Genomic DNA, 22,361 nt, shown 5'->3' with positions numbered 1-22,361 from the left:
AAATTTATCTGTTTCCATGACAATGAATATTGGTGGACCATCAACATCAAAGTGCATAACATTTCATATTGATTGTGGTTTTGATTGAGGGTTATTACTCAATTCACTGTTAAAAGTTTAACCCGCAGCTGATGAAACAGCACAGCAGTTGCCACATGATTCATCCTTACGGCAAAACAATATGGGTAGAATTATCAGCGTGTACAGCGTGTATTGCTATTGCTACAAAGGGATTTGTATGAGTTGCAGCAGTTGCGGTTTACTGCTTTAAATTTCCGTCAACACTCAGACACAATATCTCTCGGAGCCTTCCAAGTACAGATGCTCTGTTCCAGGTTTAATTTTACCATCACCTGGTCAGCAACACCTTCCAGACTCTCTAAAATTCCCATTGGTCTGTCAGACACATTGTTTATCACAGAACAGCGTGATTTCATCCTCCTAACCCTGCCTTGACCTCTGCCAGCTCCGACACACGTGAGGATGGATGTGAAGTCTCTGATTAAGATCTACAAAACCCAATGTGCTTTGCGGGAAGAGAGGGGAAAGTGGCTCCAGACAGCAGGATATACAACCAGCACTGGCTCAGGCTCTGTAACCCAACTGTAATCTCCTGTTGGAAAGGATTGCTGTGGAACCACAATAAAATGACACGAGACCTGCAGGATGATGCATTGTTTTAGTAAGGAAGATTACTCAAAAATGTGTTTTCAGCTTTCCACCACAAGCCCATGGGTGTGGTTGCTTGCATATCATCAATCTCAGAAAGAAAACACAGATTCTGTCTCATTTGCTATCGTTCAATTGTATTACATGTGCATTATATCAATACCTAACTTTATATATATTGTGATCTTTCAATCTTTCGCTCTATCTATTTAGTAATCAATCTATCGCTCTATAACTATCTATCACTCTATCGCTCCATCTATCGCTCTTTCACAACATCACTCTAATCTATTAGGGATGTGCATGAGTAATCGACTAATCGAGTACTCGTTCTGCACCATCTAGTCGACTATTAAAAAAACACTACTTGAATATCACAAATTGATTTTTCTTTGCGCATTTGCCTGCCTTGAGCAGCGCTGAATTCTATACTTTCCCTCTGAATCTATCACTAAATCATGCAGTTACAATTGAGTCCTCTGGAGGGAGCTGTGGATGTGTGTCATTGAGGTGTAGAATGAGAAAAGACGACATGATAGCATCTTTGCTTTTAAAAGCAAAGCCTAGTGTAGCACTTGCAATACTTGTAATATTTTAATTCTTATTTAATTCTACTTCATTAATATTCGGATCTTGTTGGAGTCATGCAAATCAACTGATGAGGTATCTACCTGCGAAGCGGTATGACAAACTGTTTATGTGCGTTAGCACAAAAAAACTTTCAGCCAACTTTCACCACTTGTTTTTCTGAATAATAACAACATGTGAAATTATACTGTAATAATGTGATGGCCTTTATGTAGACTCAGAGTTTATATATAGCAGGTGTACTCAATAGTTGGACTCTGGTCCGGATCCGGACCAAAGGACACATCAATCCGGGCCGAGATCTAAATATTTGTGCTAGTTATCGAACACCTTGCTAAGTGGTTGTGTAAGCATATGTATATACGCCCATGGAGCGGGAATAGCGTGTTCCATGCTAGAGAGAAATATTTCTCCCTAGAGCGGGAATAAAGCGCTTCCAGCGCTACACGCTTATTCCTGCTCCCCGCGCGTTGCCTCTCTCTCAGCTATAGACATGAAGCACCGCATAAAGCCTGATTTACTGTGCGTAGTTGCAGGTGCAGTTATTTTAACAATAGTAGTGGAGACTCAGCTACAGATACTGCCATCTTTTGCTTAAACACACTGTAGAAAACAAAAATGAAGCAAAGTGAAACTATCTTCATCTGTCTGATATGTGATTCAGACGGTTCAGCTAAGCCAGGTTTGTGCCAGGACGTTTTTCCTATCTAAATTTAGCTTCATTAATCAGCATGTTATGAGCCTTTTTTATACTAAAACAGATTTTTGTTCTAATTTTGTGAAAATTAATCAGAGATGTCATCATGGCATGGATGGCAAGGAAAGCCTATTTATACTTAAATTAAGCAAAATGTATTTTAATACTTCACTGTTGTTTTGTAAATTGTTTGTTTGTTTTTTAGTAGATTTTTAGTAGATTTAGTAGAAGAAACTTACATTTTAATTTACGAGTAATTGATTACACAGTTTTTGTGGGTTAGAGTACTTGACTACCATTTTTTTGGAAAATGCCCATCTCTTCTATCACTCTATCAATCTATCTATCACTCTATCTGTCTATCTATCTATCTATCATCCATCTATCTATCATTGCATGCCATCAACCCTCCGAAAACAAAGACAGAATATTTTTGAAGGAGCTCTTACCCTTTTAAATTCTTCCACCCGTATCTAATTTATTCTAATCCATGGCAACTTCCCTCCTGTGGAATTAATGTCTCCGATTTATGATGAATATAAAGAGCAAAAAAGTAGAGTTTAAGCAACCTTGTGAATTGGCCTTACTGTATAATGTGGGGCTGAGTTTAATCCAACATTTTCCTACACAGTATTGAGTAGAAACACTTGTCCTTCTATAACAAAGTATTATTACAGCAATGGGCTATTGGTTTAACAGAGCAGAGGTACAAGCATGTTTCAAAAAGTAAGGTAACAAAACCAAAAGAGTACATTACAGTTTTTCTGAATTGCTAAAACACTAAACCCCATTCTCTGAATCAAATGCTCAGTGGCCTAAACCCATTTGTCGAATCAATCATTGTTTTTGCAAAACTCATTCTCACTCACTAAAACACATTTCGCACTGTGATGCACTTCTGTTGCAAAACGGTAAAAACGGGCAGCAAAAGTTAAACACAACTACAACACAGTTATCATCGTTTACACACAACAACTCAAAATTGTTCACACTCGTTTCTAATGATGTGAAAACGTGATGCTGAGGCAGAATGAATCTCTCATTGACTTTGATTTTGCAGTTGCACAACATTTTTGAGTTTACTGTAATGTGTTTTTCATTTAGTGTTCTTTGGGATTTTGCAGTTGGACTACTGTATTTTTACAGTATTCAAGTGCTGAATATTCAATACTGTATTACTTGCAGTACTTACAGTATACAATATATACAATGTACTATTGTAAGTTGTGATTACTATACTTTTTTTGACAGTAATTGCAAAATGTGCTTACTATACATAAATTATTATTATTATTTTTTTTTTTGAAGTTAAAATAAAATCTGTAACTACATGCCCTAGACACTGTGTTCTCCATTTTCTGATGTAGTGTCTAATGAATGCACTGTAGTGTTTATATATTGACTTGCTGTGTGTATGATCTGAAAGCATTGTTTGATTTTGAGCACAGATTTTTGTTTTGAGGCGATTATTTGATTTTGTCAGAAGAGTCAGGGTGTATGTGGTTTGAAGATTTGATTTTGTATTTACAGTTGTGAGATAATGGGTGAAGTTTTAAAGAAATGTGTTTTAGCAATTCAGAATTCTGTAATTCACATAAACTCTTTAACCAAACATTAGATAATGTGTTGGCAGTGAATTTTAGCTGGTGTTGTGTGTCAGAATGCACACCTCAACGTTTGACCATGTTTGTACAAGACCAGCCATCTTGAAATTGTCAAGACATTAAAACCAGCATGGTTTTACTGGGGAAGCTGGTTGACCAAGGAAGTCTTGCTAATAATGCAAGTAAAAACACCTGTTAGGGACAACAACACACAGGCATTTAAAATGTAACACAGTATATACTGGTGACCAGCAAAAGAGAATTGTGCTTAGACTGTGAAGGTGATATGCTCTTGAAGGGTTATATGAGGATTAGAGGAAATGTAATTTATAGGAATTACTAGAGAGAGAGAGAGAGAGAGAGAGAGAGAGAGAGAGAGAGAGAGGGAGGGAGAGGGAGAGGGAGAGGGAGAGAGAAATGGACAGAGAGACAGAGACAATGTGAAGGACGACATTCAAGATGGACACACACAAACAAAAAACAAACAAGTCTCTCCGGAAAAGACAAGAAAATCTAGCTCTGACAAAGTCAGAATTGTTTCTACATTTCCAGTCAAGAGTAAAACAAAAGAATAAAGATTAAAACAACATGATTAAAATAAAGAAACTCAGAACCACACAATCAAATGTATTCACTCCTCACTGCTCATGCAAGGAATTCATCCTCTTGGAATGCATTTTATTCATCTGCATTATTATTAATGGATCTGACCTAATGTCCTCTTGTGTCTCACATTTCATTCTTTTCCCGTCATCAATTTTTATTATTTACACTCTCATGCCTTTTCTTAAAAAATGTGTCAGGTTCAATTACTCGTTCTTGGCATCAGCTTTGTTGTGCAATGTGGCGGAGAGTGAAAAACATAGACACAGATTTGTTGATGTGATGTGAATTTAATTAGAAGGCCATGAGAGACAGAAAAAAGAGAGTGAGTGTGTGATAGAGAGTGACAGTGTGTGTGTGTGTGTGTGAGAGAGAGAGAAAGAGAGAGAGATGCAGAAAGAAAGGTATGATTGGGCTGAAACCATGCAGATTCTTTTTGGTAGTCTTGGCAGACCCGATAACATCTTTAATATTTGATAAGTTCCCTCTATCTCTTACACCTTCACGAAAATAATAGCAGAAATATAAGAGTAAGCATGGCAGACAGGGATATTTCAACTCAAATTTTTAAAACTCAAGGTGATCCCTACCCGATTCCATTCTGCTCATCCTCACTGATCTCTCCCTATCACTCTCCATTTAATTTTTCTTATTTCCCCTCCCCTTTCTCTATACTGATGTTCAGAGGTGGCAGACAGGAAAAAAATCTTGGGTATCTTGTCACATAAACACGAGTGCCCATCATATCATGAGAAAGTGTTGTCTCCTCTTTTTTTTTTTTTTTTTTTTTGGTATAGTCACATGTTCTTGTGTGTAAAGAACACAAAAGCCCAAAGTTACTGTTTAGGGCTGGGTGATATATTGAATATTCACAACATAAAAAAAATAGGCAAAATAGTTTGTGCAGGCATTATAAAAGTAGGTAACATCGTGAATATCATGAGGATTTTAAAGTGCTTTTTATTTGGCCATTAAGTTTCCTAAAGAATCGTGACTCACGTGCAGAGAGCGTGAAGATACTGCTTTTAAAACAGAGATTCTAATATGCATTCTCTGATTTAGAACGCCATTATAAAAATGCTTTAGAGTTGGTCATTTTGATTCAGTTCAGTTTAAACCAGTTCAAACTGCTCTTTTTAAATAGATTCAAAACTCTGATTCAAAAATTTCTTTGCATTTTACTCTTTCACGGAAGTGAACATATCAGAACATCTTTTTATATAGTAAAATGTTTTCATTTTTCAAAGCAAATATATTCAGTGGCATGAAAAAGTATGTGAACCCTTTGGAATTAGTTGGCTTTCTGCATTAATTGGTCATAAAATTATATCTCATTTTCATGCAAGTCAAAAAGTATAGACAAACACAATGTGCTTAAGCTAACAATACACAAACATTTATAATCTTTCATGTCTTTATTGAACACATCCCACTACATATTCACAGTACTGTGGAAAAAGTTAACCCTTGGATTTAATAACTGGTCGATCCTCCATTTGCAGCTATAACCTCAACCAAGCTGCGAATTAGACCTGCACAACGTTTAGAGGTTTTAAGGTCATTCAACAGCAATCTTTATTGGGTTAAGGTCTGGTCTCTGACTGCGCCCCTCCAAAAGGTGGATTTTCTTTTTTTGAAGCCATTCTGTAGTGGATTTACTTCAGTGTTTAGGGTCATAGTCCTGCTGCATCATCCAACTTCTACTGAGTTTCAGCTGGCACACATTCACCCTGACATTATCCTGTAGGATATCTTGATAAACTTGGGAATTCATTTTTTATCAGTCCACAAAACATTTTCCCAGTAACATTGCGGAGTGTCAAGGTCTTTGGCAAACTTCAGGCGCACAGCAATGTTTTTGTTGGAAAGCAACGGCTTCCTCTGTGGTGTCCTGCCATGGACACCATGCTTGTTTAATGTTTTCCGTATAGTAGACTCATGAACAGAGATGTTAACCAGTTCCAATGATTCCTTCAATGATTCCTTGGGGTTCTTTTTCTGCGGTGTGCCCTTTGAGTCATCTTGGCTGGACGGCTACTTCTAGGGAGAGCAGCCACAGTACTAAATCGTCTCCATTTCGTCTCCATTTCGTTTCATTAACTGGATGCCAGGGTTGCCAACTCCTGACTCCAATTAGCTTTTGTTGATATCATTAGCCTAGGGGTTCATATACTTTTTCCAACCTACACTGTGAAAGTTTGAATGATGTATTCAATATTAGTGCTTGACCGATATATCAATAATGTAGTAGATTGAAAGGTAAACATCACAGCATCTTTTTGCAGCTCAGCAGACAATGGTGCAGTGGTGGATTGTGTCTGTTGAGTGTTGATTTCATGCTATGTTGTTACCTAGTTGGTGTGACACAATGCTGGAAAGTAAAATAAACACCGTCCATCTCTTTTACTCTCTGTGACAACGAGCTTAAAGCTAACAAGCTAATCACGTAGCTACTTTCATTGCTTGTCAGCTGAGTGGAAGCTAATGTGTGAACATGTATTCACCGAACTGTTTTGTTCAGGATTCACAGTTTGGTACCCCCTTCAACCGAACAATTCCAGTCATTGCATTTATAAAATGTAATATTTAAAAGTCTGGTTTTCCACCATTGAAAGTTTCCCCTGAACTTGTATTACAGAATATGGTGTAACACCGCTGCTTATCTGTTTATCTAGACTTGGCAGTATTAATATAGTCAGCTTTTGACTGATACTAAACAGTAATACTGATGTTTATTTAGCTATTTATTTTATTTTTATTTATTCTTTATTTAAATGGTCAGCAATTGACTTATACTAAACATACAGTACTGATGTTTATTAAGCTATTTATTGTATTTGTATTTATTCTTTATTTTCTCAGTGTTCATTTCTAGAATTTGTTGACAATGTATAATAATAATGTCAAATATTCTTTGATAAAAATATTTAAGAAAGCAGCCTTCTGAGTACCTTTGCACAGTCATATCGGTGCAAAATCGGTGAACAATCCACATAGAAAAGGTCTGTTTTCATTCCAGCTCAAAAATTTTAGATATCGGCCACCATATCGGTAATCGGTGAATTTTCCCTCTCTAAAATCGGTATCGGTCTCAAAAATCCCATATCAGTCGGGCTCTATTCAATATGTACAAGAACAATACAATAATTTTTGTGTTTTTATTTAAAACAGATTGCGTTTGTTCATTATTGTAACTTAGATGAAGATCAAATCAGATTTAAAGACAAATTTATACATAAATGCAGGTAATTTCAAAGGGTTCATACATACATTTTCATGCACTGTAAATATCGGAATACTGTATATATCAAATATCGTCAAAAAGCTTAAACATATTGGGATAACAGTATCCTGGCTGAGCTTACTGAAAGCCATGTTTACTTCATTAATTAAAGTGCTTAATTATGAAGAATTAAATTTTGGCAACAAGAAGGAAACAATACAGATGAAAATAATCAACCTTTGTGCTTGTTTATCAGAAATCTGTTACCAGCTAAATCTATTCATTATTTTTTGAAGGAAAGAAAATATTATTTTGTATGAAACCCTTAATTATGTGGCAAAACAATAGTCAAACAAACCGGCTATTAGCTCCTTCTAAATAGAGATTCCTGGGTGGCCTTGTTGTTTGAATGAGGAGGAATGATTTCAGTTCATGAAAATAATCAGTATAGTGATTTCAGCTCAGGAAAAAAAAAAAATGGTGTTGTATGGTTTTGTCAGTCTCAAACCATTTACTTCTCTCTGTGAAAGCAAAGTCCTCATGCTCACAAGAGAATTGGAACTCTTCATCTAGAGATCAAAAACACTGTCAGCCAGGATACTGTTATTAAAGCTGGATAATATTTAAAGCAAGATACGTTAAAGGAATAGTTCACCCAAAAATTAAAATTTGCTGATAATTTGCTCGCCCTCAGGCCATCCAAGATGTATCTGAGTTTCTTTCTTCATCAAAACATAATTTAAGATTTTTAAAGTTATAAATAACGCGCTTCCTGCCTCCTCCTCCACGTGACCTTACCAACGAGCTTATGTCATCCCTCTCATGAGCGCGCGTCACAGAGATGTACGGAAGTGAACATTTGTAGTTAAAGTATATAAGTATTGTTTTGTTTCTAAAAATAATCAATCGTTTGTGTTCAGAAGTCGTGTAGATTGTTTTGATGCACCCATAATATGCATTTTGGAGTACATTTACTTGCATTGTTAAAGGAGGAGGCCTGAAATGAAATCCTAAAAATCTTAAATTCTGTTTTGATGAAGAAAGAAACTCAGATACACCTTGGATGGCCTGAGGGTGAGTAAATTATCAGCAAATTTTACTTTTTGGGTGAATTATTCCTTTAATGCTAAAAGCCTTGAATGAACATCAACCACATTGTTCTAGGAGTTCATTTGGAGAACTCTTTCTTAGAACCTTTCCATTGAGGTTTTATTTGTTTACAGGCTGAAACACAATTCACAATGGCACTATGCTTCCCTTAACTGCAACATTTCTGCCTTTATTCATTTTGTATGGCTTTATGATTGTAAATAAAGTTTTCTTCATTGTCTTGCTTGTTTTGTTCCATTTGTTCTCATCCTTTTTATGGAGAATCATTGCACAATACTTGAGCAAGCTTTGCAGCCATCAAGACTGAAAATATTTTAGAAAAGATTACTAACATAAGACTTTCTAGCAGACCAACTTTGTCTCTTTTTCTGACTTGAATGTAAGAAGGCCAGTTTTAGATTGCCAAAGAGCCATAAAAGAAGAGAGACACTGGACAGGCTAGGAGAAAGACAAGGACATACAAGACCATGATTGAGGCAAGCAAAAGCCCACTCGTACTGCTTTTTGAGCCTGACAAAGTTATTTTTCTCGTTAATGGTTAGTACAAAAGTTCATGGGTTGTCTCTGTTCCAGGAAACAGACCTGGGAGACACAGAGATGGGTATAAAGCTCCATTTACCTTTGTTATCCTCCCAGACTCAAGAAAAATGCCCAGCTTGAGGCGATAAAATGGCTTCACAAAATGCGAATGCACAGAGATGCGAACACACAGGTAACCAGTTTAAAGGCCTATTAATGCCATAAATAGTTTTCATTTATCAGTTAACATCATTCTTAGTCCAGTAAACATAAAAAAAGCTAAATTGATATTTGGGGTGACCATTTTTGCCTTCAAAACAGCACCAATTCTCCTAGATACACCTGGACATCGTTTTTCTTGGTTGTTGGGAGACAGGATGTTCCATACTTCTTAAAAAAATTGCCACAGTTCTTTTATATATTTAGGCTGTCTCAATTGCTTCTGTCTCTTCATGTAATCCAGTCTGACTCGATGTTCAGTAGGGGACTCCATGGGGGCTATGCCATATGTTGCAGGGCTCCCTGTTCTTCAGTTCTATTCTATTTGCAAAGAATAGACTCCTTTCTATTTTAGACTCCTGTTTGGGAGTCTAAAATGTATATTCTGTATTGACACACTAAAGCTGAAGATATAAATAACCATCTTAAGACAAATATTGTGACTTTTTTTGTGACTTTTGCACAGAACTGTACATCTATAAAATTATTGGGGAAATGAAAACATAAATGAAGGATATGACAGAAATTTTACAACTTGTCACGTGACGCTGATAGAAATGCCAATAGTGAATTAAATAAAAATTTACAATTATTAAAGGAATATTCCAGGTTCAATACATGTTAAGCTCAAATGACAGCATTTGTGGCATAATGCATACAGAAAAGGTTAGTAAGTAATTTAATCAAACTAAATCATGTTAACATGCATATTGTTTATGTCTTGTAGCTATACTTTTTAAATAGTGTGTAACGAATGATAGTGAGACAAACAGACCCAAGAGCAGAGGAACAGTTCAAAGGATTTATTAACAGTAATAATGAGCAGTCACTGGGATGAGAAATGTAGAAAATCCCGACACTGGCTGTAGCAGCGGGAAGTGATCTCCAATGGCGTGTGCGTCGTAGTCACGCAAGGGGCAATCCGTGAAGAGTGTGTTTGTAGGATGCATTGGAACAGATTCATAGAATCCCCCGTTGAAGCTTAGTGAGATGCAGAACAACACCCAGCAGAGAAGAGCGAACTTTACTCCTGGTACACAGGCAGAGACGAGGTATCCTCTGTGGAAGACCAGCTGACACGCAGCAATACTGGAAGGCAACCACACACCCGACACGCGGGCAACCAACAGATACACAAGACACGACCAACTAGGCAGAGAGAGTGAGGTTAGTACTCAACATCAAACAACAATCTAGCAAAGATACAGAGAACACGATGGGCTTAAGAAGGGAGTGAATCAGGGGAGAACTGGTGTTGCTCGGCACACTAATCAATGGCATGATCAGCGTTCCCCTGGGAACAATTGGTGCTCCCATGGAAATGCTGATCATGCATGCCGGCCGCGCCTGCGAGACATGAGGGAGAGAAATGACAAAACATACAAAACATACCAACAAACTTACCGGAGCTGTGAAACAGTGAGAATTTTAACATTTACTCTTCAGCTCATTCACTTCCATTGTAAGTGTCTCACTGTAACCCAATTTTTTTGTTTTTTTAAAGAAAGGGATGAACAATTCAAAATACATTTTTGTGGTAATTAACATTATGCCACAAATGCTGATGATTGAGCTTGAAGAGGGCCGCACACCGGACACGTCTGGCAGACTACATGGCGCATTCTAAAATTCGAAACAATTGGTTTCTACGAATTAGAAACCTTCTAATCTTTCAGTTTGTACAGTTGCACCTGTTTCATTCACTAACCTGCGAACTCATCAACGTAACGTTGTTCATTCGTGAAGAACAAAAACCTTCATAACTTTTGAGAGTATGGTGACTAGATTCAATGCTTTGGACTGCCACCTGCACTGCACTGACATGTCCTGTGTGCGATTCCTGTTCATTGTCCTATACCCACGAAGCGGTGTGGAGCTTCTCATTCTGTGTGCGATCGGCTTTACTTGTATTGAACCTGCTATATTCCATTAAAAGAAAAGAAAAATAAATGCAATAAAAGTTCATTAAAATATAACAAGTATGAGCAAAATGCCACATGCATAAAACTGACTCAACTGAATGTGAACAAGTGAATTTGTTCCAAAGTATGTGAAAAACAGAGTAAAAAACAGACACTGCAGGAAAAGCTTAACACAGACAGCAGTTAGAGAAAGAGAGACATAGAGACAAAGACAAAAGAAAACACAAAGAACTTAAGCACACATAAACAGACAGAACTTAATTAATTAAGGGCAATTACTAAGGTAATTGGTCTGAATGGTCTTAAAATATGACAACTGTTAGAACAGAGCTTTAAAAATATCCTACTTGTTGTCTCAGGATTAGTACACTGTGTACTATAGCACAGCTCTAGTCTTGCAATTGATAGGGACAGTGTGCCATCTTCCAGGCCCAAAGTGCGATTTAGCATGCTGACTCCCGCTGTGAGAAAACTACGCAGAGAAAGTGCAAGCTCGTCATCTCATCAGAAGCACAAATTATTATGGCAGTCAATGAGCCCCTGGTCCCTAAATACTCAGAGACATTCAAGCTACGGTGCTTGGCAAAGTTGGTACTACCAAAGTCCCTTTCAAGGCAAGTCAGTTTACTCGGAGGCCATCTTTGGAATGCTCCTGGGCAGGTTGGACAGCTATTTTCTATGTAAACAAGTGGCATAAACGTACAGCTCCTATTTACTTGAATGGGGAAAGACCCAAATCTCCAAAATGGTTGGTCAAGATTACGATCAAAGATCATTTAAAATCAGCAGTAAAATCTGACAACACTGGTATCATAAATTGTGTTTCTTTAGCTCAGATAACGCTAAAAACACTATTTTTAAGACTGGATCAATCAATGCGTATGCACTTTCTTAGGTTGATTGACAGGTGATGTCTGTATCTAAAAGGTGACCGGCTCTTTTACCTGTAAAGGCCCAGATATACTTTATATGAAATCGAAGAATGAGCGGTTGTGACATCATTTAGATCAAAACCTGGCCAAAAAGAAAGTGTATTTGCTTCGTTTCGGTGGTTCGTAACAGCTTGCCTGGGCGAACTTTTAGGAAAACTTCTAATCGGCTGCTAAACACCTTCTTACAGCCACTGGTCCACGTCATTGGTAGGTGTGACCTGAAGCTCCACCTACTACTTTGTTTACATTGTTCAGTCAGTATTCAACATGAACACACCGATGTGTAGAGTTATTAGCAAGCTGGTGCACATTTACCTACATCAGTACGATCGTTCGCATAGAGACATTTTCCAAAAACATATCATGCGATTTTTTTTGTTTGTTTGTTTTGTTTTATTAAACTACAAAAGGAATCAAATCTACTCAAATGCTCTCAAGTGCCCATTCACTCATGTGCCATCCATCTGCAGCGAAAGCCATTCATACATTTGCCCAAAGTAAGACATGCCTCTATCACCATTCCTTTGTCTGTATTATGAACATTAACACATTTATACGCCCATCATTGCAGTTGTATCAGTGTCATCATAATTTACAATAACAGAGTGTAATCGGCACATATTATGGCCGTGTATAGCATTTTAGTGCATTAGCATCATGAATTTACAATGTAAACAAGACAAATGAAACATTATCTACTGCATATACAGTATATCACTTTAAATCATCATCGAGTGGTTAAAACAGCTTCTTTTACTGATCGTGACTTCTAAGAATGAGGCAAAAAGTCATTGATAACACATTTTAAAGTGTTTACATGTAGTGTACTAATATTTAAATGCTCCTCTAAATGCCTCCCACAGTGGTGTGGTGGGTGTCTGAATGTTCACAAACAGTATACTATTGCTCAGCTGTTTAGAACATCTTTTTACCCCTGAATAAAGAAAAACTTCTCCGGAAGTATATCAGGGCCTTCCATTTCTACTGTGCTGATATTAGATTTAAACAAAAAATTAAATTATTATTATTATTTTTTATTTTATTTTTTTTCTGTGAAGTGTGTCATTGCTGTGCCTCTTGGGCCACCAAATAGAATTGCAAAAATAATTACTAGGCCTATTTTCAAACAGGTTCCTTGAACACTTCCTCCACCTTCCATTGGTTGGGACAAACTGGAAGTTCCGCCCCAAACTTACACCATTGGTTGTGTCAATGTTTCTGTGTCAGGCTAAATTTGTCTTTGCACATTACTGTCCATCCAAAAAGGAAATTTGTTATAGAGGTGGAACAAATTGCTACATTTTGGTAAAAGATAAGAAAGACAAACATTTTATCTTCTTTGGAACAACATGCATGGATGAATCATGCAGAATATTAAAAAAAATAAATTGGGTAAATTTTGATTTCATGTTGACTAAAAATGGGAAAAATATGAAGAATCAGCCATGCATGCACACACAAACACAACAAACTCCCTTTATTGTCATGTCCCCTCCACCTTTACATCTTGTTGACTGGTGGGATGACTATTATTTACACATGAAGGCCACATCTTTTCACCAGCATGTAAAAGTTAATTAGGTTGGAGAGATTGACAGTTCTCGATAAAGCAAACACTACTCAACTTAATTGCTTTCTGACAGCTGTGCCAAGTTTGCAGAAAGGAGAAATTGAATTTATGGATGAAGACCCCTGTGTTTGCCCGCTTGCACCTCTATAATAGCATGTAGAGTTTCTCACAATCATTGACCAATCATTGACACCAATCAATCAATGTAGGTAGGGCATAAACAAGTTGTTAGACCAAGCTTTCATAAGTAGTGATTTGGTAAATTGTGTCTTGTATGTGCTGGTAATGTGTGGAAATTAGGTTACTAGTTAGGGAAGACCACAGTGTGTCAACACTATCGACTTGTCTATATTGTGGGTTTGTCCAAGCCCTATAGCACTAACCTACATTCAAGGAAAGATCAATGCTAATTAAACAGAGCAGAGAGCATGACTAATAAGGCAGTAGTCTCAATCACTGGCTGTGTAATCCCTTGGTGTGTGGAAAAATTACGTCTTACACTGTTGGCTGATATCTGTGTCAAAGATACTGTATTAAATGAGCATGCAGTCGAAATTCAGTTTACTAGGCCAGCCATTAAGATTACAACTGTTGTCATTCACATCGTTAATTTGTCGCATTGCTTCATAAAAGCTAACCTGGCTAAGTTTTATGATTAACGATGAAGTGTGTAATTTTTTCTGTCAAAATACTTTCTCCCATTCCAGTTTATAAGTATTCCATTATAAGTAATCCATTAGTTGGTGGATTTCCTGAAAAGTGCAAATACGTGTAACGTATTCAAATTATTTTGAGTGGCTTCTGGCTCAACCAATAGTGTGTGTTTTGTGAGGGACTACCTGTTTGTCCAAATTCTGGAAGACAGAAGGAGTGTTTGGGAAATCTGTATAAAAACAAGGTGTTCAAGGTGTTGCCATTCCGTTTGGTGCTGCTAGTGGTGCAGAAATGACACATTAAAACATTTCTGGTGGACCCTTACAAAAAAAAAAAAGATCTAGTGATATGATGGTACAGTGATGGTATCAGCTGGTAATACTTTGGTACTTTGATGAATACCAAGGTAGAATATGATTGCCATGTTAGAGTTATTAATACAATTTTAACAAACCATGGGATTTCAACAGTACTCTACGGAACTTCAAAGAATACCACTGTCTTTGACAGTTGCACCGCATCTCGCTGTTTTGTTTTGTTTTATCTGTTGTGTTGCATCTAGCTTTTTTAGCGCAAGAACATGCTCCTTCTAAACGGCCCCTTATCACACTTTTTTTATTCAAATGTAAATATACTGTATGTGATCATATAATGTCCTGTTGTATGCAACCACGCTGGAAAAAGGTGACTAGTTTTTATTTTTGATTACCTGGTACTCATTTGGCCAGAAAGTGCTGACTGCCAGTTCCACCTGGTGCCACTGTCGTCCACGCGTACCCGAGATGTTCCACACGGGAATGCCAAGCGGCCCACCGTTGACCCGCACATAAACCCGGAGTGCCCCTGGGCTGTGGCCATCTCTGCTGTACAGGAAGTAGCTGAACTGGATGCAGTGCGTGTCATTTTCACTTAGTGTCTGCAGCAGAAGCTGAGCCCTCTGCCCTGCTGCATGCTGGGAGGAATTGACCAACATGTAAGAGCCTAGAGGAGGAAGAAAACAGAGAGAAGAATCAGCCAAAGGTTATGATATCAGGAAAATAAAGAACTGTAGGAAATAAAGTATGTTCACAAAAAATGAAAACAGTTCACATCAGTTCAGTTGGTTAAAATTATTGGTTAAAACATTTGTGGAACGTTTTAGTGTACTGTATATTAAAGTATGTCTTTTTAAAAGAAAGAGGCACACACACTAAGCTCAGAGAAAATAATAGAGGCGGAGGGGGAAAAACATCCAGCACAACCAAGCTTCTGCTGTTTTACAGCCTCCTCAGAAAGTCCTGTGAAGTTTTCCCATTCCTACTTTTCAAAAGCCCTTGTTTGTCTATTTGTCTCTTTCCAAAGAGTATCTCTCCCTTCAGTGAGTTCACAAAGTATGACAATTTTACTCTCTCAATGCTGTGAGAAGAGTGAAACAGATTATGCATAGCACGGAATACTAAAATGAATAATAAGAGTGTGAGGTGTATGTATAGCAACAGCCATACTCAAATACTCAAAAAGAGGCATATACAGTGGCCTCAAAAAAGTATTGGGACACTAAAGGCACCCTTAAAAATGTATGAATGTCTTTGTGTTACATAACAAAGTTTCAAACCAAGTGGCATTTTTAAGAGAACTTTTTTTAAAGCAAAAAAATTACCAGAAAAAAGTTTTGTTACTATAGGTTGTAAATGCAAAAAAAAAAAAAAAAAAAAAAAGATATACTGTTCAAAATGAAGAGAAAACATATTTGGACACTTTCTGGTTGTCAAATGTAATTGCAATATCCTACACTTGTGGTTATTATTCTGCTTGGGCACCTGTGTGAACATGAGTGGAACTGACTTCATACATCCACAAAAATCCATCTTGGTACCAGTTGGTTAAAAGTAATTGCAAAAATGTCTCAAAGTTCTGAGAAAAGGTCTAGCATAATTTGCTTGCAGATAATACTTGGTTTGAAATGTAGTTTCTAATGCCAAGTCAAGTCACAAAAATAACTTGACTTTCTAATGCAATTAACTTCAGATATGTTCAAGTGTGGCTTAAGTGTCCAAAAGTGTCCAAATAATTTTTGGGGTCATTGCACATACATACACACGAGAGAACAGCCAGATTGCTCGGTATTAATCAACATGACATGACGATTATGCACAGAGGACAGTGGGACGTTGGGGTTAGGGGCTCTATCTGCAAGGTGAAGCACTGGGTTCTCTGAATAATTACAGATGAACCATATATAGTATATACATAATACACACAAGGAAGGACCTTTAACCACTATCCTTCTGCCCTTCCTATTTAGGACATACCAACCCAAATACCCTTCAAGCTCACACCTATACTGACCAAACAGAACACTTTCTTGTGTAGCTGACACTCAAAGTGTCCATGGAATTTTTTAGGGATATACCAATATGAAAATTTTTACCGATAACTACAGTATAAAGATTTTAACAAAAATATATAGATACCGATACCAACAATGATACCGATATTTTGCCACTTACCTTATTTTGTTATTAGATCACTGTTTTACTCAGGAATTATGCTTAAAAATTACGAGTACAAAAGATTTTTTTCTGTTCTAACTATATATAATTTCCACTGAACATGGATTGGATCAGTTGAACACAGGCCAACATTTTAAAGAAAGCCAAAATTAAAGATTAATAGAAGATAAAAATGTACAAAAGTATGTATATATATATATATATATATATATATATATATATATATATATATATATATATATATATATATATATAAAAAATTTTTTTTTTTTTTTTTTTTTAAATGTTTTTTTTTATTATTATTTTATACTTCTGCTGACTGAAGCTATCAGAGCAGCCAAATGCCAGTACAGGGTCAAGACTGAAGGACAGTTTAACACCACCGACTCTAGAAGCATGTGGCAGGGAATTAATATCATCACAGACTACGAAGGGAATAAAAACTCCACCGTGAACACCGCTGCCTCTCTCCCGGATGAACTAAATACTTTTAATGCTCGTTTCAAGGGAAATAAACTGCCTGGAAACTGCCCTCGTGGAGAGAGCTCTCGCGACCGAAGCTACAATGGTTATTTCACTCTCCGTCTCTGTAGCGGATGTAACCCGATCCTTCCGACGGGTGAATATCTGTAAAGCCGCAGGTCCAGACGGCATTCCGGGCCACGTCATCTGAGCGTGCGCGAACCAACTGGCTGGTGTTTTTACGGACATTTTCAACCTTTCCCTCTCCTTGTCTGTAGTCCCCACATGCTTTAAAATGTCCACCACTGTGCCTGTACCAAAGCAATCAAAATTCACTTGCTTAAATGACTGGCGTCCTGTTGCCCTGACCCCCATCATCAGCAATTGCTTTGAGAGGCTAATCAGAGATTACATCTGCTCTGTGCTGCCTGCCTCACTGGACCCATTGCAGTTTGCTTACCGCAACAACCGCTCCACTGATGATGCCATTGCATCTACACTACACACACTGCTCTCTCCCACCTGGAAAAAAGGAACACTTATGTGAGAATGCTGTTTGTAGACTACAGCTCAGCATTCAACACCAGAGTGCTCTCCAAGCTTTATGTGAAACTTCGGGCTCTGGGTTTAAACAGCTCGCTGTGCAGCTGGATCCTGGACTTCCTGTCAAGCAGATGCCAGGTGGTTAGAATGGGCAGCAACATCTCCTCATCACTGACCCTCAACACTGGAGCCCCACAGGGCTGTGTTCTCAGCCCACTCCTCTATTCCCTGTACACACATGACTGTGTGGCAACACACAGCTCCAATGCCATCATTAAGTTTGCTGATGATACGACGGTGGTAGGTCTGATCACTGACAATGATGAAACAGCCTACAGAGAGGAGGTGCACACTCTGACACACTGGTATCAGGAGCACAACCTCTTCCTCAACATCAGCAAGACCAAGGAGCTTGTGATGGACTTCAGGAGAAAAGACAGAGAACACAGCCCCATCACCATCAATGGAGCACCGGTGGAGAGAGTCAGCAGCTTCAAGTTCCTCGGTGTCCACATCACAGAGGAACTTACATGGTCTGTCCACACTGAGGCCATTGTGAAGAAGGCTCATCAGCACCTCTTCTTCCTGAAACAGCTGAGGAAGTTTGGAATGAACCACCACATCCTCACACGGTTCTACCCCAGCACTGTAGAGAGCATCCTGACTGGCTGCATCACTGCCTGTTATGACAATAGCACCGCCCACAACCACAAAGCCCTGCAAACTGCCAGACACATTATCGGGGGTGAGCTTCCCTCCCTCCAGGACATATATACCAGGCGGTGTGTGAAAAAAGCTCGGAGGATCATCAGAGACTCCAGCCACCCCAGCCATGGGCTGCTCTCACTGCTACCATCAGGCGGGCGGTATCGCAGCATCAGCACCCGCACCAGCCAACTCCATGACAGCTTCTTCCCCCAAACAATCAGACTTTTGAACTCTTGATCTCTTTCACGATCAATATACATCAGCACTGCACTTTATTAATCTTATTATCTCACACCGGACTGTCATAAATTATATTCTCTCTTAACAACACACTGGCAACTGACTATCAACCTACAGCCTGAATGTCAATACAGTTCAATACAACCTATTGTATATTTTATATATACTTTATATACTATTTTTATTGTATGTGTATTCTATATTATGTGTATGTGTATTCTATATTATGTGTATGTGTATTCTATATTGTGTGTATTGTATACAGTACATTGTATATTATTATTGTGTTTATTATTATTGTAATTATGTGTATATTATGTATGTAAATTGTGATGTGTAAATCTGATGTTTATTGTAAATTGGTATATGTCTCATCCATGACTGCTATGTTGCTCAGAACTGCACCCAAGACTTTCACCCACTGTTGCACTTGTGCATATGGTTGTGTGACAATAAAGTGATTTGATTTGAAGCCCTGACTTGACGTGCTGAATGCAGACTATATTTTTAACACAGCCTTTTAACATTTTTAGATGTTTTCCCTCATTGTGTAGCCTATAGGTAAGTGCCGCTTTCATAACTGTCATGCCTGTTTATGCTGTTTTTCCCGCATTAACGTGAGAACAAGAAAGAATAAAAAATAAATATTGCACGTTATTAAGAGTGCCAACCCTTCGACATATTGTGGCTATTATTTTTTTACAATAGTTTTTACAAAGTTAATAATTAATTATAAATAAAATAATCGGTTTTTCATATCGGTGTTTTCATGCTAATAACCAATATGCTGATGGTTTTAATTTTGTCAATAACTGGCCAATAAATCTCGGCAGCTGATACATCAGGGCATCCCTAGAATTGTTTTTTCAACACCAAGATTTTAGGTTAGCAATTATATGAATGTGAAAGTTTTTCATTATTTTAATTACATTTTTCCATCACTAGATCATTTTAAATGGCCTTACAGTGAGACATATACATTTTAAAAAGTACAAATATTCCATGTAGTCTCATACCTAATAAGGTCATAAAAGCTGCATGGATAATAATTATAAAGACTTAGCAAAAAGCTGTTTTAAAAGGTTTTATATGGAGTTTAGACTACCCCCCTCATCTCAAACCTGTTTAGAAGACCAACATAAAAAATACGAGATCAGACCAGACAGTCCTTGTTGCCTTGGTATCAAGAAATTTTTTATGCCATCTGACAACTTTAATTATCAAAGAGAAGGACAGAAAAACCTTCATTAAAAGTAAAAACCTATTTTCCTAAGCTGAAGGTTAACAGCTATGAATTATATTGCAAAAAGAGTCCTTGGCTGAGATTTAGCCATGTATGACTGATAGAAATCAGTAGGCAAAAGTCATCTGTTGGAGAGTTGTACAGCTCTCAACCTCCTCTATCATTTGTCATGTACTGAAACACCTTCTGAAATATATATGAACAGAAATGTCATCAAAATTCCAGGTCAAACACGTCTTTTATGGAGCATGTGCATATTATTTGCTTAAAGGAATATTCTGGGTTCAATACAAGTTAAGCTCAATCAACAAAATTTGTGGCATAATATTGATTACCACAAAACTTTATTTTGAATTACAGATTTTTTTGAAAATCTGGGTTCCAGTGAGGCACTTACAATGGAACTGAATGGGGTCAATCCATGAACGTTAAAATATTCACTGTTTCAAACATATAGCCACAATACATAAACAATATGTGTGTAAACATGATTTTAGTGTGATAAAATCGCTTACTAACCTTTCTGTGAAAAATTATGGCCAATTTTATTCCATGATGATGTAATGTCAACAAACCCTAAAACCCTAAAATGACTATGTAAACAACTTCACAGCTCAAATAATACATGAGTTTTAACAGAAATATTTATGTAAATGCTTTTATAATATTATAAGCTTCATATTTCTGCCTTTAAACCCTCCAAAAATTGGCACCATTCACTTCCATTGTAAGTGCCTCACTGTAACTTCGATTTCTGCTTTTTTTAAAGAAAAGGATGAACGGGTCAAAATAATTTTTTTCTGGTAATCAACATTATGCCACAAACACTGTCGATTGAGCTTAACTTCTATTAAACCCAGAATATTCCTTTAAGTAAGTAAGAAAGGAAGGAAGGAAGGAAGGAAAGAAAAATTACTATATCTACAAATAAAGAGCTTTTGAGCTCTATTAAACATGCTTCTCATCCCACAGAGGGCCTGTGGAGGGTCACTGTCAACATGTAATCATGTAGTTCATAAGGTACAGTTAATTATCTCAAGGCCATAAAGGTATAGATGTTAACTTTGATGAAATAGCTAATTAAAGCCCTCAATACTGAGGTCATGAAATTGCTGATAAATTAATCAACTGGATGGAAATATAGATGGAGAAACAGATATTAGGGATGTACAATAGTTTGGTGGCCATAATTAAACTGCAAAAAAAAAATTAAAAAAAATGCCAATGAAACAAGACAAAATACACAGGATTGTTTTGTGGTTAATATTGAAAGCAGATGTAATACATTACAATAAGTATAAGTTACAAATATTAGTTAACAAAATAGTTAACATGAGTGTAGCACGGAGGAGGGCGGGGCCGGGCTGGAATGATGCACGACCAGAGCCAAATCAGCCTGATGAGGCGAGCAAGGGATAAAGGCAGCTGGAGATGGCAGTTCGAGAGAGAGAGAGAACTATGGGCAGCTGCCCTGTATGTGTTTATGTTTGAGTGTTTTTGTTTAAGTTTATTATTAAACTTTATTTATATTGTCAAGCCGGTTCTCGCCTCCTCTTTTCCCTTATAATCCCTTTACATTGGTGCCGAAACCGAGGAGGGAGGAGGGATGCCCGTCGTAGGGTCCTCGACACTGCCATCTACCCAGGGGAAAGCCGATGCAATCCGCCGGGGGACAGAGTACACCGACCGCCCGGACGTGGGGAACGGCCGCCGTCCGCGAGTCGAGGAGGGACTGGACTCCCCGACCGTCTGGAGAGATGGAGCCACTGCCAGGCGTGGAGGAGTGCCCTGCCGGCCGCCAGAAACGTGGAGGAATGTAAAGGGGTTATAAGGAAAAGGAGGAGGCAAGAACCGACTTGACAATATAAATAAAGTTTAATGATAAACTTAAACAAAAACACACAAACATAAACACATACAGGGCAAATGCCCATAGTTCACTCTCTCTCTCGAACTGCCATCTCCGGCCGCCTTTATCCCTTGCTCGCCTCATCAGGCTGATTGGAGTCCGGGCGTGCGTCATTCCTGCCCAGCCCCGCCCTCCTCCGCGCTACAATGAACTACAAACGAAAATAATTTTAAAGCATTTTAATCTTGGTTAATGTTAATTTCCATATATACCAATACATTTTCAACATTAAACGTTACAAATCATAGGGCTTTACTGGTTGTTTAGATCAGTGTTACTATCAGAAATAATTAATAATTATTTCTTTAGTTATTAATTAATATTTAAATTAATTAATTGAATCTAACTCATTAAAACCTCATATGGGGCTCCAGTAAATGTAGTGTGCTACGTTTAGGAGCGGGTTTGGTTATTAGCAATAATTAATAATTATCAAAGATAATTATTAATTATT

The 22,361-nt window shown here is 37.6% G+C and overlaps 1 protein-coding gene across 11 annotated transcripts in view; it reads right to left on the bottom strand.

The window, feature by feature from the left end:
• The window catches only part of LOC127453603 (receptor-type tyrosine-protein phosphatase U-like), a 374,740-nt gene that overhangs the window by 193,790 nt on the left and 158,589 nt on the right, over window positions 1–22,361 (bottom strand). For all 11 annotated transcript variants that reach the window (XM_051720082.1, XM_051720086.1, XM_051720087.1 and 8 more), the window contains exon 3: window positions 15,020–15,291. In XM_051720082.1, the coding sequence (XP_051576042.1) occupies window positions 15,020–15,291 (272 nt within the window). The remainder of the gene's footprint in view (window positions 1–15,019; window positions 15,292–22,361) is intronic.

This window comes from Myxocyprinus asiaticus, chromosome 16 (assembly GCF_019703515.2).
Source record: "Myxocyprinus asiaticus isolate MX2 ecotype Aquarium Trade chromosome 16, UBuf_Myxa_2, whole genome shotgun sequence".
In the NCBI taxonomy this organism is placed as follows: Eukaryota; Metazoa; Chordata; class Actinopteri; order Cypriniformes; family Catostomidae; genus Myxocyprinus; species Myxocyprinus asiaticus.
Note: the sequence above shows the minus strand (reverse complement) of the source record. Positions and strands in the feature narration are given on the sequence as shown.